Source organism: Vanacampus margaritifer, chromosome 2 (genome assembly GCF_051991255.1).
Source record: "Vanacampus margaritifer isolate UIUO_Vmar chromosome 2, RoL_Vmar_1.0, whole genome shotgun sequence".
Taxonomy (NCBI): Eukaryota; Metazoa; Chordata; class Actinopteri; order Syngnathiformes; family Syngnathidae; genus Vanacampus; species Vanacampus margaritifer.
Genome location: NC_135433.1, coordinates 15,454,607 through 15,468,087, shown reverse-complemented (window position 1 = coordinate 15,468,087; position 13,481 = coordinate 15,454,607). Strand labels below are relative to the sequence as shown.

The 13,481-nt window shown below is 43.1% G+C and overlaps 2 protein-coding genes and 1 long non-coding RNA gene across 3 annotated transcripts; 1 reads left to right on the top strand and 2 right to left on the bottom strand.

The window, feature by feature from the left end:
- Positions 1 to 133: 133 nt before the first annotated feature.
- Positions 134 to 4,440, bottom strand: p3h4 (prolyl 3-hydroxylase family member 4 (inactive)). Its single transcript, XM_077559301.1, has 7 exons — positions 3,874 to 4,440; positions 3,334 to 3,483; positions 3,051 to 3,222; positions 2,319 to 2,447; positions 1,913 to 2,058; positions 1,330 to 1,413; positions 134 to 567 (listed from the first exon to the last, which is right to left on the bottom strand). Exons 1-7 carry the CDS (start codon positions 4,318 to 4,320, stop codon positions 415 to 417), a joined length of 1,281 nt encoding a protein of 426 aa, XP_077415427.1. The 5' UTR covers positions 4,321 to 4,440; the 3' UTR covers positions 134 to 414.
- Positions 4,441 to 5,505: 1,065 nt separating this feature from the next.
- Positions 5,506 to 13,461, top strand: LOC144044718 (peptidyl-prolyl cis-trans isomerase FKBP10-like). Its single transcript, XM_077559300.1, has 10 exons — positions 5,506 to 6,175; positions 6,973 to 7,118; positions 7,312 to 7,501; positions 8,088 to 8,233; positions 10,101 to 10,290; positions 10,425 to 10,570; positions 10,645 to 10,834; positions 11,014 to 11,156; positions 11,281 to 11,444; positions 13,067 to 13,461. The coding sequence occupies exons 1-10, from the start codon at positions 5,799 to 5,801 to the stop codon at positions 13,235 to 13,237; spliced, it is 1,863 nt and encodes a 620-aa protein (XP_077415426.1). The 5' UTR covers positions 5,506 to 5,798; the 3' UTR covers positions 13,238 to 13,461.
- Positions 8,166 to 12,381, bottom strand: LOC144044721 (uncharacterized). The gene is made up of 4 exons (XR_013291343.1): positions 11,853 to 12,381; positions 11,243 to 11,435; positions 10,621 to 11,133; positions 8,166 to 10,550 (listed from the first exon to the last, which is right to left on the bottom strand). It is a non-coding gene; the product is annotated as an uncharacterized LOC144044721 (long non-coding RNA).
- Positions 13,462 to 13,481: the final 20 nt, after the last annotated feature.

The following is a 13,481-nucleotide window of genomic DNA, read 5'->3' as shown; positions in this document are numbered from 1 at the left end:
TCTGAATAAAGAAAGGAATATGAAATTGTTTTAAAAATACTCTCCCTACGCTAGTAAAAATAAAACCTCTGAAAAAAATTTTGATTTAAAAGTATGTATCTAAAATGAAAGAAAGACACAAAAAGACAATAGAGAAAATATAAGGTGTTTTTTTCCTGTCAGCCTTAAAATAAAAAATAAATTACTGAACAATACAGATGATGTACAATCAAATAGAAAAACATGTTCATAATTTCATTTTGGGATCATTAGCTGCTTTTGTTCCAAATAAACCTGCAAGGGTGTGTGGCACAAACTAAGTAGAAAAAAAATAAAATATGCTAATAAAGGCTGATGACAGCCAAAGAGCAAACATGTCGATCTTTCATCTTGATCAACATGATGAGTTCCTCCTTTCCTCTTCAGGTTCAAAGTTCACTCCGGCACCTCGCCCATGTCCCACTTGGTCTTGGGTTCCTGCCACCACAGGGACATGAGGGACTCCTCGTAGTCCCCGACCCCCTCGAACTCTGCGTCGGGACGCTTGGAGCGCTGGGAGGCGGCCGCTGCTTCCGGACTCACCTCGCCCTTTAAAAAATGGCAGAGGACAGTAAGCAGACATTTTTAGATTCTTCTTGTGCTTTCCTCTTAGTCTGTGTCAGCCTGGAATTGTGGGAATTGAGAGTTATGGCATCTTGCGGTCCACACCTCCTGACCACATACCACACGCCACTGACAGAAAACAACCTCACTTTCCACTCCCCACATCCGGCCCATCCAGCCTACTCGCCACTTTTTTTTTTATATAATCCGTCCTTTTATAGACGTAACGCCACGAGCGCTCCTTAAATCAGCGTGAAATTTGATAGGAAAAAAATGTTTTTTTTGTTGTTGCTATTTTTGTTCAAGTTACAACTACTCACTTTGGCAGATGGGAAGATTGTTGGTGAATTAGTGGTTTGCGTGAATAAAATTGCTAAATTAATTAACCGGGTTGTCGTGGTGCTTTTCTACACCGTGACAATGAGGCGCTCTAAAGCACGAAGCCCATATCCACATGCAAGCTTTAAAAAAATAAATAAAAAATCTTACTTTTGCACATTCTCCCTGTGACGTGCGCACACTCATGACTGACAACAAGGCACTCTAAACGGCCGTGCAAGTAGACTATCCAACGGGAAGATGCATTTTCAAAATGTAATGCTTTTTTGTCTTTGCCCCTCCCTCACCCTTCCGCTACGGATTGCAGAACCCATTGGGAGTCGTTTTTCTCCTTACAGCTCACTCCACAAACCAACGGCATATACAACATAATTATGTATGATCGTTTTGTCCATGTGCTGTATGTACCTCGTCTTCTGTTTGCAGGTAGTTGATGGCAAACTGCAGCATCCCCGTCTGCTTGGTGGTCTGGTTGAAGTATCTGGAAGCCTCCTGAAGAGGGAGCCAAATTGATCACATAATTAGAACACTGCATTTTGCATTCTTCATGATTCATCAAAAAATAATATACAGTACATACTCTAAACTATTATATTAAATGAAATACTTTATAATATCAAAGTCATTTTTTTTAAATCACATTTTAATGACTAATTTGGACAAATGAATGTCTGGCTGACCAACTTTGAATTAGTGTAACAAAATACACTTGATTATCCACTTTTGTTTGAATTAAAAATAAAATATAAAAATGGTAATAACAAAGGTTTCCTGAAGGGGGAGACAAAACTCACAAACAGCAACCACACGTGTTTTTTTTTTACGACAGCAAGTGACAAATTTGCCTTTTTCTTTACAGCTGGCATTACGATTCAAATAAAATGCACCAAGCAAGCTTTTATACGACGGTGCAGCTGGCAAAAGGAACCAAGCTCTCTAATTAGCGCCCTAACACGGTGTTAGCGTTGACGCCCGAGCGTTTGGGACTTACGGGCCGCGGCTGGAAATCGTTGTCGGCGAGGCCCCACTGTTCCCGATAGAAGTGATAGTACTCCACGTTCTGACGCATCACCTGGTCGTCAGGGTCGAACAGCATGTAGCTGGCGGCGCACGGAGCGGCGCTCTTTACGTCGTTTACTGGAGGGAAGGCGGAGAATAATCATAGCCGTGTATTACACACAACAGAGAGAGAGACAGACAGACAGAGAAACAGAGAAAGACAGAGAGAAAGAGACACAGAGAGAGACAGACAGACAGAGAAACAGAGAAAGACAGAGAGAAAGAGAGACAGACAGACAGAGAGACAGACCGACAGAGAGAGACAGACAGACAGAGATAGAGAGAAAGAGAGAGAGAGCGAGAAAGAGAGAGAGACAGACAGACAGAGAGAGTCTTACGTTTATAATATGAGAACTGGAGGTAGTGGTACATGGTGGCTACAAACTTGTCCACAGAGAAGCCCCCCACGGTGGGGGTCAACTGCTGCTCACAGCCCACCTTACATCTCAGCGCCTCCAAGTACAGATCTGAACATAAACAACAACCAATCACCAAAGAACACATATGAATGCTTTAAAGGAGAAGTCAACTTTAAACAATTCTTGACAATAATATTTTATAAGTGACCCCACTAGTCTAAACATGGCATTCTGATTAATATTACATTTGTGGAACATGAGTTATGCAGCAATATCCAGCCGTTTTTATCCATTTCAGGGGTGGCGGCCATTTTGCCACTTGCTGTCGACTGAAGATGACATCACAGTTGCTCTGGGTTTAGGCAACGACCAATCACAGCTCACCTGTTTTCTAAGGTTGGGCTGTGATTGGTTGTTACCGAAGATCTGAGCAGCTGTGATGTTATCTTCAGTCGACAGGAAGTGGCAAAATGGCCGCCTTCAGATATTGATAATACTGCTGGATTTTGCTGCTTAATTTATATTCCACTAACGCAATATTAACCAGAATACCATATTTAGACTAGTGGGGCTGCATAGAACATTGCGCATGTCAAACTTTTAACAAGTCGGGTTTTTAACTCTTCCCCGTGGTTGGTCAAATTTACAAAACATATATTTTCACATTACAGGAACTTGATTCATAAGAGTACATCGTGTATGTGCGCACACCCGCCAGCGTTGGATAGAAGTCCTTGAACTCGAGGATCTCATATGATCCGTCGCAGACGGCCACGCAGGTGGCGTAGACGTCCATGTAGGAGGTGACGGCCTGCTCCATGTGGCGAGCGCTGCCGCTGAAGTCGCCACTGTTGTACAGCGTCACGCTCTTCACAAACACACTCTAAACACATCACACACAACTTTGACTTACTGACAATTCAGGCTGCGTTTTCGTGAGTGGCGAAAAAAGCAGGCTTAAACGACAAGAATCGGAATGATGTCACATGGGAACCTCGTATGGCTGCTCCTCGTGGTCGATGAGATAGGGGTCAACGTCCACCAGTGTCTTGTAATAGTCCATGTTCTTGGTAAGCTGGGGGTCTTTGGGGGATTTCTTCAGGTAGGTGTGGGCAGCCGACAAAGCCTTCGCCAAGTTGTTCAGCTGTGGGAGGGGTAGACAATTATAAACATTGCCCCAGTTGTACTCCCCAGTGCAATAACACACTAAGCTTTTTATTAGGTACACCCGCATCATTAAATTACACTCAGTTGAAGTTGAGTCACTTGTAAGTCAAGGTACCACTGTAGTATCAGACACATACACACTGGTATGTACTTTTGTTTGGTGTTGCCTCGAGTTTTCTAATGTAACATATGCAGGTGTAGCTAATGTTGTGGTGGGTGGGGTTTGCCACATCAGCCCACCAGACGAGCGGGAGAACAGTGGGGGATTGTTTTGGTGAGACGTGGCACAAACTCAATTAAATGCCCTGCAGGAGGTCGCCCCGCAATCTGTCTCGAACACAACTTTTGTTCCGCAATATGTTCTCACCTGGAAGTACGCGTACTGTATGTATCGATACGGCGTCCGTTTCTCAAAGCTGTCCAGGAGGTCTCGGCGCGGGTGCGCGAGTTGAAACACGGGGAAGTCGGCCTTGCACTTCTTTAGACATGCCGCCCTCAGGAGGATGTGTCGCACGACGCGGAGGTGCCCGTCGTCCTCGTCGTCTGCCCGGCTCACGGCGCTGCAGTTGCGGCCGCAGAACGCCTCGCTGTCCCGCAGCAGCCGGTGGAGCCGCAGGCTGTGCTCCAGGTACTTGACGCTCTCGGCCCAGTTGCGCGCGGTGTACTGCTGCATCGCGTAGTCAAACGTGGAGTCCAGCGGCATCAGCTCGCTGGCGGGGAAGCTTCGGAAGCTGTACTTCTCGTACTGGGCCCGAGCCGAGAGGAGGACCGAGGCTAGACACGCTAACGCCGTGGCCACGCCGCGAGGGAGCATCGTCGCCCGTCGTCTCTCGCTCCCGGGACCGGGTCGCGAAAAAGTAGTGGAAACTTGTCTCCTCGACTGGCTGCACGTAGGCAGCGAGAGACGCGTCGACTGGAGCCTCGAATGCGACGACATCCGTTTGAGGTCTTCAAAATAAATGCGAAACGCCCACAACTCAGACAATAATTAGTTTCAGGGATTCCAAAAGGTTTCAATGGACAGTTGTCGTTATAACGATAGTTGACAAGTGTCTGTTTGGGGAGCTGCATGTACTTTGAAGACCGATATGTGTTTCCGGTTTTATTCGTGCTTTATTAAGCTTGACCAAATTGTTTCACATGGCTGGAATACACATTTAATACACGTTTGTAACCCCAACAACAGGCTAATACATAAAATATCTAAAACATTTTTTGAGTAGATCATTCTAGTCCAACCAAACTGACAAGTTGAGACACGTTTTTAGATAGATCGATAAAAACAATAAAGCATACATGTAAATCACATTTTTTACTGCCATGAACCAAACTATAATGTGTGTAATTTTCAATAATAATAATAATAATAAATGTCATTACATTTTCTAAATAATGAAGGAGTGAATAATGTCAACAAAATAGTAACATTTCAACCTGTGTGTGTTCACTTTCTGCCTACATGCTAGCCAATCTAACAAGTCGAGACAAGTGGAACCAGAATTATTTTCTTTCAAACAAAAATAAATAAACAAATACACAAATAAAGAAAGAAATAAGGACAGGTATTCAGCAAAGGTTGAATCAATGCACCTGGTCTCTTCTTGTTTGTTTGATGTTCACTCTCAGTTTCCCCAAACGTTCAAAATGTAGGCAATTACGCTATACATCAGCTTGAAGAAGCATGCCTGGTTACACATTTAAAGCCAGTACGAACTAGAATACTTTTTTTTAAGGAAAAAAAGTGTCATTTTCGTAAAAATATCACTATTGCAGCGAGTGCTTATTGTTAAACATAAACAATATAGAAACTCTGCATGTGCGTGTTAACTTTCTGCCACATTGCAACAGTGTATCAGATGAGACACGTGGAGTCATAAATTCTTGCAAACTTCATTTTGTTACTTAAAAAAACAACAAAAAACGATATGACTTTTTTGTCACGTTTGACGTCACATATGGACTGTGATGTGGCGAAAAGCAGTTGTAGCTTTTGGCCAATGACGTCGTCGTATCATATTCTTATCTCTCTCTCTCTTTTTGGTGCTAAACTTGTTACACGTTTGCACAATTCCATTAAGGGCCACTCCCCTCTCCCCCTTTTCTTTTTGCCAGCAGCCACGACGAAGATGAGTCAAGTTTCACTACAAGACAGAAAGTACGGAAATCGAACCTAAAGTCCGCGTCCTTCAAAATAGAAACTGGCTTGTCCAGTCGCTAAGAAACAAACTGTTAACAATCAATGCAGTGTAAGTCAATCTGTATATTGGGTGTATTGGAATCAGATCAATTTACATGATCGGTCTTTTGGGTTATTACACACGGCACAGCTCTACGCTTTCAAAGTTTTGCGAACTATATGTTATTTTGAAACTCATCATCGGAACAAGTTTTTTTCACGCCGTCCACTGTTACAAGATGTACTGCTGGTTCGGTTCTGCATCAGCAGACTGGGCTTCCTCCTCAGTCTCCAAAATCGGGATGTTTCCTCTGCTGCTTTTCCTCCACGTCGTCGCCGTGAAATGTCGCGCCGAGCCGCCTCCCCCGGTAGACGTCGTAGTGGACCGCTACCACATGCCCAAACGTTGCCCCCGCGAGGTCCAAACGGAGGACTTTGTTCGGTACCACTTTAACGGAACCTTCCAGTCGAACGGAAAGATGTTCGACTCCAGGTGAAGTGTTGTTGTTTGTTTTACGTCACTTTTAATTGGTTTGCGTTTAAACGCTAAGGCGTGAGCTGAGCTTGCACTTTTTGGTGACTGGCGATGACACAAAAGGCTGCAAAAGTTAGCATGTTGACGTTGTAATGTTGTGTAAGTTAATTTTCGGATCTGTTGTACTTATTTAATTACTGAAGGACAAAAAAATTAAATGTATAAAATGAAATTTATTAAATGTAAACAGTATAATAGTTTTATATTGTTCCGTGCAACAAATATCGTTAATTTTCTTTAATTAACTTTTTAAAATCCCCTTACAGTAAGTAAATACTGTATATACAAAAATCCACACATTTTGTGATTTGAAAAAAATAATCATTTCAAATCATTACAAATTCGTAATAAAATATAATTTAAAATTCTCATTTTTTAAAATAAAAAAAATGAATAACTGATAAAGCTATTTATTAGATAAATAATTTTTAAAAATGTTTTATATTGTTCTATGCAACAAATATCGTTAATTTTCCTTAATGAACTCTTTTTAATCCACTTGCAGTAATTAAGTAAATAAATAAATACTGTATATACAAAAATCCACAAATTTTGTGATATGAAAAAAAAATCTTTTCATTTCAAATTCGTAAAAAATCAAATTTTAAATTCTCATTAAAAAAACATGAATATCTGATAAAGCTATTTATTAGATAAATAATTAGAAAAAGGGGGTGTGACGCAGGGTGGCATCACAGTTAAAGTAGAAAGTTTTCTGTTTTTCATTTTGCATCCATGTTTGTGCTTGCGTGCAGTCATGTCCGAGGTAAGGCTTTCACCAGTCAAGTGGGGGTGGGCCGCCTCATCCAAGGAATGGACCGCGGCCTGTTGGGTACCTGTGTCAACGAGCGCCGCAGGATCACCGTCCCGCCACACCTGGCATACGGGAGCGTGGGAACAGGTAACGTTCATACTGGGGTGGAAACTACAATACTTTTAAGTGTTCTTAAATAGGCTTCTCAAGCACCTGTACTTTACTTGAGTGTTTATTTTTACTCTCTACATTTGAAATCTGTACTTTCTACTTAAGTGTGAGTACATTTGCCATGTTTGCCCCCAGGAAGGTGTCACCTTTTTCAAATGTGTATTTGCAGGCGGCGTGATCCCGCCAGATGCCGTCTTGGTTTACGACGTGCTGCTGTTGGACATTTGGAACCCCGAGGACAAAATCCAAATCCGCACAATCAGCAAACCCCAGCGATGCGTACGCGCCGCCGCCGCCTCCGACTTTGTGCGCTATCACTACAACGGCACCCTGCTCTCCGGCGAGACCTTTCAGTCCAGGTGAGTGTGCGCGTGTGTTTCTGTTCCCTATGTGTGCGTTTCTAATAGGAGTGTACCAAAAAAATGATTCTCATAAGAATCGCGATTCTCATTTAGTACGATTCAGAATCGATTTTATTTAAATTATTTTATACTGTCTTGCCTTTGTCTGTGTGTGCCTTTATTTGGAGCACTGTTCATGTTGTACCCGGTTTGGCCACTGAGGGGCAGTGTGGTTCCACGCGGTCTAATACACTGTTAAGTTGTAGCCACATTAGAGAGTAGAAGGAAAAAGTCACAATCAAGTTATTCCAATAAAAGTTTTTTTTTTTTGCAGTGTGGAGTCATTCTTTTGAGTGATCAAAGTGCCGCGAGTAGCGCGCTAATTAGCATTAGCGAGTCAGAATGGAGTAGATCATTACAATTCCTTGCACATCTATAGATTGAAGCAAAAATCATTGTCTATCAAATCATTTTGAATCAAAAAACGTTCTTAATCGTAAATCGATTCAGAATCGAATCGCAGACCCGAAAATCGGAATGAAATCGAATTGTGAGACATTCAAAGATTCCCACCCCTAGTTTCTAATGCGTGTCTGTGTTTTAGCCACACTAAGAAGGCGACCTACGACACATACTTGGGGCAAGGCGACCTGATCGAGGGCATGGAGGAAGGCCTGCTGGGAATGTGCGTCGCAGAAAGACGCATCATCATCGTCCCGCCGTTCCTGGCGTATGGAGAGAAAGGACACGGTACAGAAAAGCCACCATTTTGTTACCTCCACATGTTTGTGTGCAACTTCCTGTTTATTAGTGGTGCAACCAATTATCATTGATTGGTGATCGGTTCGGATCGGGTCCCACGGTTCGGACTGCGCATAATCGACAGATTGGTTGGTGGGGAGAAAAAAAAAACAATGTACGCATTTGCACGAAAGCAACATGATCAATCCACATTCACTATAATTGAGAGGAAGTTGAAAACCCTTGTGGATCCCATAAATCACATGTGATGCCTGGGAGCATTTTGACAAGTTGGGGTGAAACTAATCCTGAAATTATTGATACAGAATTTTTTTCTTGCCTCTTGTCCCGACCCTGTCATTCAGACATGTCAAGGAAGCTGGAAACATACTCAACGTAACACGCTGCCTACGCTAAAGCTAACTTAAAAATAAAGTTTGCCAAACAATACATTGACGGCAATGCAAATAGCCTTAGTAAACTTTTACTTTGAAGTTGGCCCGCATCAACTTCCTTTTTTGATGTTCGAGATTTCTTTTTTAGTTTGTATTGACATTACATATTTGCGACCACAACGCTATCCCAAACTCATATTCAATTGCTAATTAAGGACGCTAAGAAACCGGTAGTTAATTATGACGTTATTGTATGGTACGGCACAAATCTCAGACGTCAGTGGCTAACAGCTAGCTGTTAGCTTAGCAACTAGTGCCTGGCTGGTAACAGTAAAGCCTCGTTTCCAACGCCGGTATCTACTCTACTCTACTCTACTCTACTCTACTCTACTCTACTCTACTCTACTCTGCTCTACTCTACTCTACTCGGAATTTAGCCCCGTCACTACACACAAATCCACCTGGCTCTATGCTACTCGCTTTCTCTGGTACCTCCTAAATAGGGTGCCAAAAAATAGATTTACATAAGAATCGCGATTCTCATTTAGTATAATGTATAAAATAATATAAAAATGTTTCTGCCTCATATTGCACTTAAAGTTGTTCCTAAATCCTAAACGGCTATATAACACTTTTTTTTTTATTGGGGAAATTATGCTCGAGCAGTATAATTATTCTCGATGTTGATTTACAGTATCAATCCATTCATTATTTTTTTTTCTACAGAACAGGAAAAAAAAGGCTTACTTAACGCACAGATCGAGAAGGTAGAATGTCTTACAATCACAATTAAGTTTGAAAATCTATACATGTCAGGGTGATAAAGTCTTTCCATTTTGGCTCAAATGTGGTCAAACTCAGATTTTCGTGTTCTCAGGCAGTAGGTCATATATTAGACATTTTGAATGGATATTTTGGTTTAATTAAATGGGAAATGGGCGGCACGGTGGCTGACTGGTTAGCACGTCCGCCTCCCAGTGCAGAGGACGTGAGATCGAGTCCGGGCTTCGGCCTTCCTGGGTGGAGTTTGCACGTTCTCCCCGTGCTTGCGTGGGTTTTCTTCGGGTACTCCGGTTTCCTCCCACATTCCAAAGACATGCATGGCAGGTTAATTGAACACTCCAAATTGTCCATAAGTGTGATTGTGAGTATGGTTGTTCGTCTCTTTGTGGCCTGCGATTGGCTGGCAACCAGTTCAGGGTGTACCCCGCCTACTGCCCGAAGTCAGCTGGGATAGGCTCCAGCAAACCCCGCGACCCTTGTGAGGACAAGCGGTTAGGAAAATGGATGGATAGATAAATGGGAAAAAGCATTTACAAAATGAATGAAGACAAAGTACTATTTCATTAAAAAAAAAAAATTCTAATCCAATCCAGACCGTGACTTTCATGATCCGTTGCACCACTACTGTTTATACTTTTTGAAGTACTGTTACCTGGATTGTTTTGACGATGAGCCACACATGGCGCGTCCCCCAACAGGAAAAGTGGTGCCCCCTCAGGCCACGCTAGTGTTCGACGTCCTCCTGGTGGACGTGTTCAACCCAAAAGATGACATCGTGGTTGAGGTCCAGGAGGTCCCGGAAGACTGCGAGCGGCGGAGCGCCGTGGGGGACTTCATCCGCTACCACTACAACGGCACCTTCCAGGACGGCAGCGCTTTCGACTCCAGGTAAACTCATCCTCCGTGTCCAGCAATGATTGTGATGAAAATTGGGAGTGCAGAGAAGCGCCATTTTTGTTGGCGAAATGCAAATCGCCACTGTGTATATATACAGTATGTACATGCAGCACTGTGTGTGTCAGCTATCAGAGGAACAGCACATACAACACATACGTGGGCCGAGGCTACGTCATCGCGGGCGTAGAACGAGCCCTGCGGGGTCTTTGTATGGGCGAGAAGAGGAAGGTGGTGGTGCCGCCTCACCTGGCCTACGGAGGAGAGGGAGTCAGTAAGTGCGCAGCAACACGCCTCAATGATGTTCCTGCATGCCTCATTTACATTTCCCTGTACGAATGGCGCTAGATGATCTGATCCCCGGCTCGGCCGTGCTGGTGTTCCACATCCACGTGCTGGATTTCCACAACCCCGACGACGAGGTGGAGGTGAAGGTGGTGCGCCGGCCCGAGGAGTGCGGGCCCGGCAGCCGGAAGACGGACTGGCTGCGCTACCGCTACAACTGCTCGCTGATGGACGGCACGCTGCTGTACTCCTCGTGAGCGCCACCCGCTCTTCACTCCCTGCATGGACTCGCTCTGCTACTCTTTACGTTTCCGCGGCAACAGCACGTTATGCCCGCATGGCATCAAGGTTTCCACACACGCCCAGAGTGGACTTTCATTTTTATTTTTGAAAGGAAGGATAGCTTCATTGTGTGTGTGCGTGTGTGCATAGGGACCATTCGGACGCGCCGTCCATCACTACGCTGGGAGCCAGTGAGGTGATCCCGGGTCTGGAGCAGGGTTTGATGGGCATGTGCGTGGGCGAGGCCAGGGAGGTGGTGGTCCCGCCGCACTGGGCTCACGGGGAAAATGGAGGTAGAAAGAAACATACAAAATACAACAAAGCTGTATTTTCATTTCATTCCTGTGGAAATATTTGAAATGAGCTGGTTGAGGTGTACCTAATGATGTGTCCGGCGTTTGGGTGGCTTGTGCGCAGCCGGTGTGGTTCCAGGTAGCGCGGTGCTGTTCTTCCAGCTGGAGCTGGTGGAGCTGCAGAAAGGCGTCCCTGACGGCTTCATGTTCGTGTGGCTGGGGGACGTCCCCGAGCCCCTCTTCACCGCTATGGACCTCAACGGCGACAGCCAGGTGCCCCTGCAGGAGGTAAAGATCCTTCTCAATTGCTTTGGCTCATCTGCATTCACTTACTTCTTTTGCCAAAAGTAACTTGGATGATTTTGCACAACACCATGGATCAAAACAGTTTACCTATGTGTCAAAATTAAATCGTTAGTGCCCCCAAAATGCATCGTCCCTTTGGCATTCTGAGAGCACTGCATGTCAAAATAATTTGATGTTTTGTCACATTTTGGAGCTAAGCAAAAACAGTAGAAGTGGCGTAGCTCAAGTGGTCCTGCCACCGTCTCCCAACCTGAATGTTCCTCAACCCTTGAGTGACTTTTATTTTATTTATTTATTTGAGTCTATTTGGCCCAACTCAAAATACAGTCACATTTACTCTAAATAGTCAAATTTACTCTACAGAATTGACTGTGCAGTCATTATCGTCACCTTTCCCCTCTTGGCCATCCATACGCTGCTCTTTGTTTGGCCAAAGGTTTTCATCCACGTCGCAACCGATATTTTCCCTTCCAATGCTGCGAGGAAAAAAACGGTGTGAATGTCTCAACCATCCAATGATCCCCTGTGATATGCTGGACTAATTTTGACAATTGAACAGATGATTTTGCATATTAGAATTTACACACTGAAATCCTGCTGACAGAGGACAGCCATTAGACTGAAAAACCACTCATCCAGTTTGATCATCAAGATCTATTGATTTGGAAAATGTGCTAAATGTGGGCACATTGTGCTAACTGTAGGCTAAATGTACACAACCATTTGCACAGATCCACTGAGGCAATTGAGACATGTATTAAAACATTTTGGCAATTTGATGAAAGCAATGAGAAATGCCATTCAGTTCGCACCAATTGTAAGGTGGTTTTGGGATTCATTCATGGTAGTTTGAAAATGTCATCTCAAGTTTTAAGAATGTGCCAAAACTATAGATTTTTTTTTGTAAATGTCAAGTTGATTTAGCATTGTTTTATCATTAAAATAAGTCAGTAAACAAATGTAATAAATGAATTATTAATTTTAATATTTCATACTCATATTTAATGTATGAATTTAACATGTTTATAAAATTGTTTATTTCATACAATAAAATAAAATGTAAATTCAATCATTAAAAAATAATAATTCATGCTTATTACTCATGATTTAGCAGATATTAAAAGTTTCAAAAATTTCATTTAGAATCAGTCGATTTAAATATTTAATAGGATACTTAAAATATTTTGAAAATGTTATGCATTATTTTTCAATGTTAAATGGAATTTTAAAACATAATTTTACATGAGCAGCAAATGCAAAATAGTTAAAATTAGAGATGGGCGAGTACCAATACCAGCCTTATTTTAAGGTATTGGTACTCGTGACGGTGGCCGTTACCAGTATCGGTCGCCCTCTTGTGGCCGTTTTACGATCAGGAACTAGTCATTCATTTAAATTATTTCTTGAGGAAAAACATTAACAGGGATATATAGGTCTTTCTTTAAAATTGACATTTTTGGGGGGGAATTTTATGTAGTAGTGGTATCGGGATTTGGTGTCGGTAACAACTAAAGTATCGATCTGAAAAAAAGTGATATCGAACGTCCTTAGTTAAAATAGTTGCTACTCTTATAACACCAACCACCACCTCCTCCTCTTTGCAGTTCTCAGACTTCATCACGCTGCAGGTTCAGCGGGGAAACGGCCGCCTGAGGCCCGGCGTTCCACCTGACGACATCATCCGGGATATGTTCAACAGTCAGGACCTCGACAAGGACGGGAAGATCATAGCCCAGGAGGTAGCGCTACAAACGGACGAGAAGGACGAGTTGTAAAAGGGCAGGCCTCTGCCCGAGCCATCTGCACACTGTGACGTCTATAAGCCACTATTTGGAATATGGAGAGGGACGAAACATTAGGTACACCACCGCAGTCTGACATCAAAGAACATGAAAACTGCAAGGCAGACGTGGAATTTGGTTATCATCCATCATTCTTAATATTGGATGTTGTACTTAATGAAGAGTCCAGAGAGAATATTTTTTGTGAGAGAAATAAAGTTTTTAAAAAAATAATAAC

Coding starts and splice junctions, on each gene's coding strand:
- p3h4 (XM_077559301.1), bottom strand. CDS start 4,320: ATGCTCCCTCGCGGCGTGGCCACGGCGTTAGCGTGTCTAGCCTCGGTC. Junction 3,484..3,873: donor TACAGTACGCGTACTTCCAG/GTGAGAACATAT, acceptor CCCCTCCCACAG/CTGAACAACTTGGCGAAGGC. Junction 568..1,329: donor ACCTGCAAACAGAAGACGAG/GTACATACAGCA, acceptor CATTTTTTAAAG/GGCGAGGTGAGTCCGGAAGC.
- LOC144044718 (XM_077559300.1), top strand. CDS start 5,799: ATGATCGGTCTTTTGGGTTATTACACACGGCACAGCTCTACGCTTTCA. Junction 7,502..8,087: donor GGCGAGACCTTTCAGTCCAG/GTGAGTGTGCGC, acceptor TCTGTGTTTTAG/CCACACTAAGAAGGCGACCT. Junction 10,291..10,424: donor GGCAGCGCTTTCGACTCCAG/GTAAACTCATCC, acceptor TGTGTGTGTCAG/CTATCAGAGGAACAGCACAT.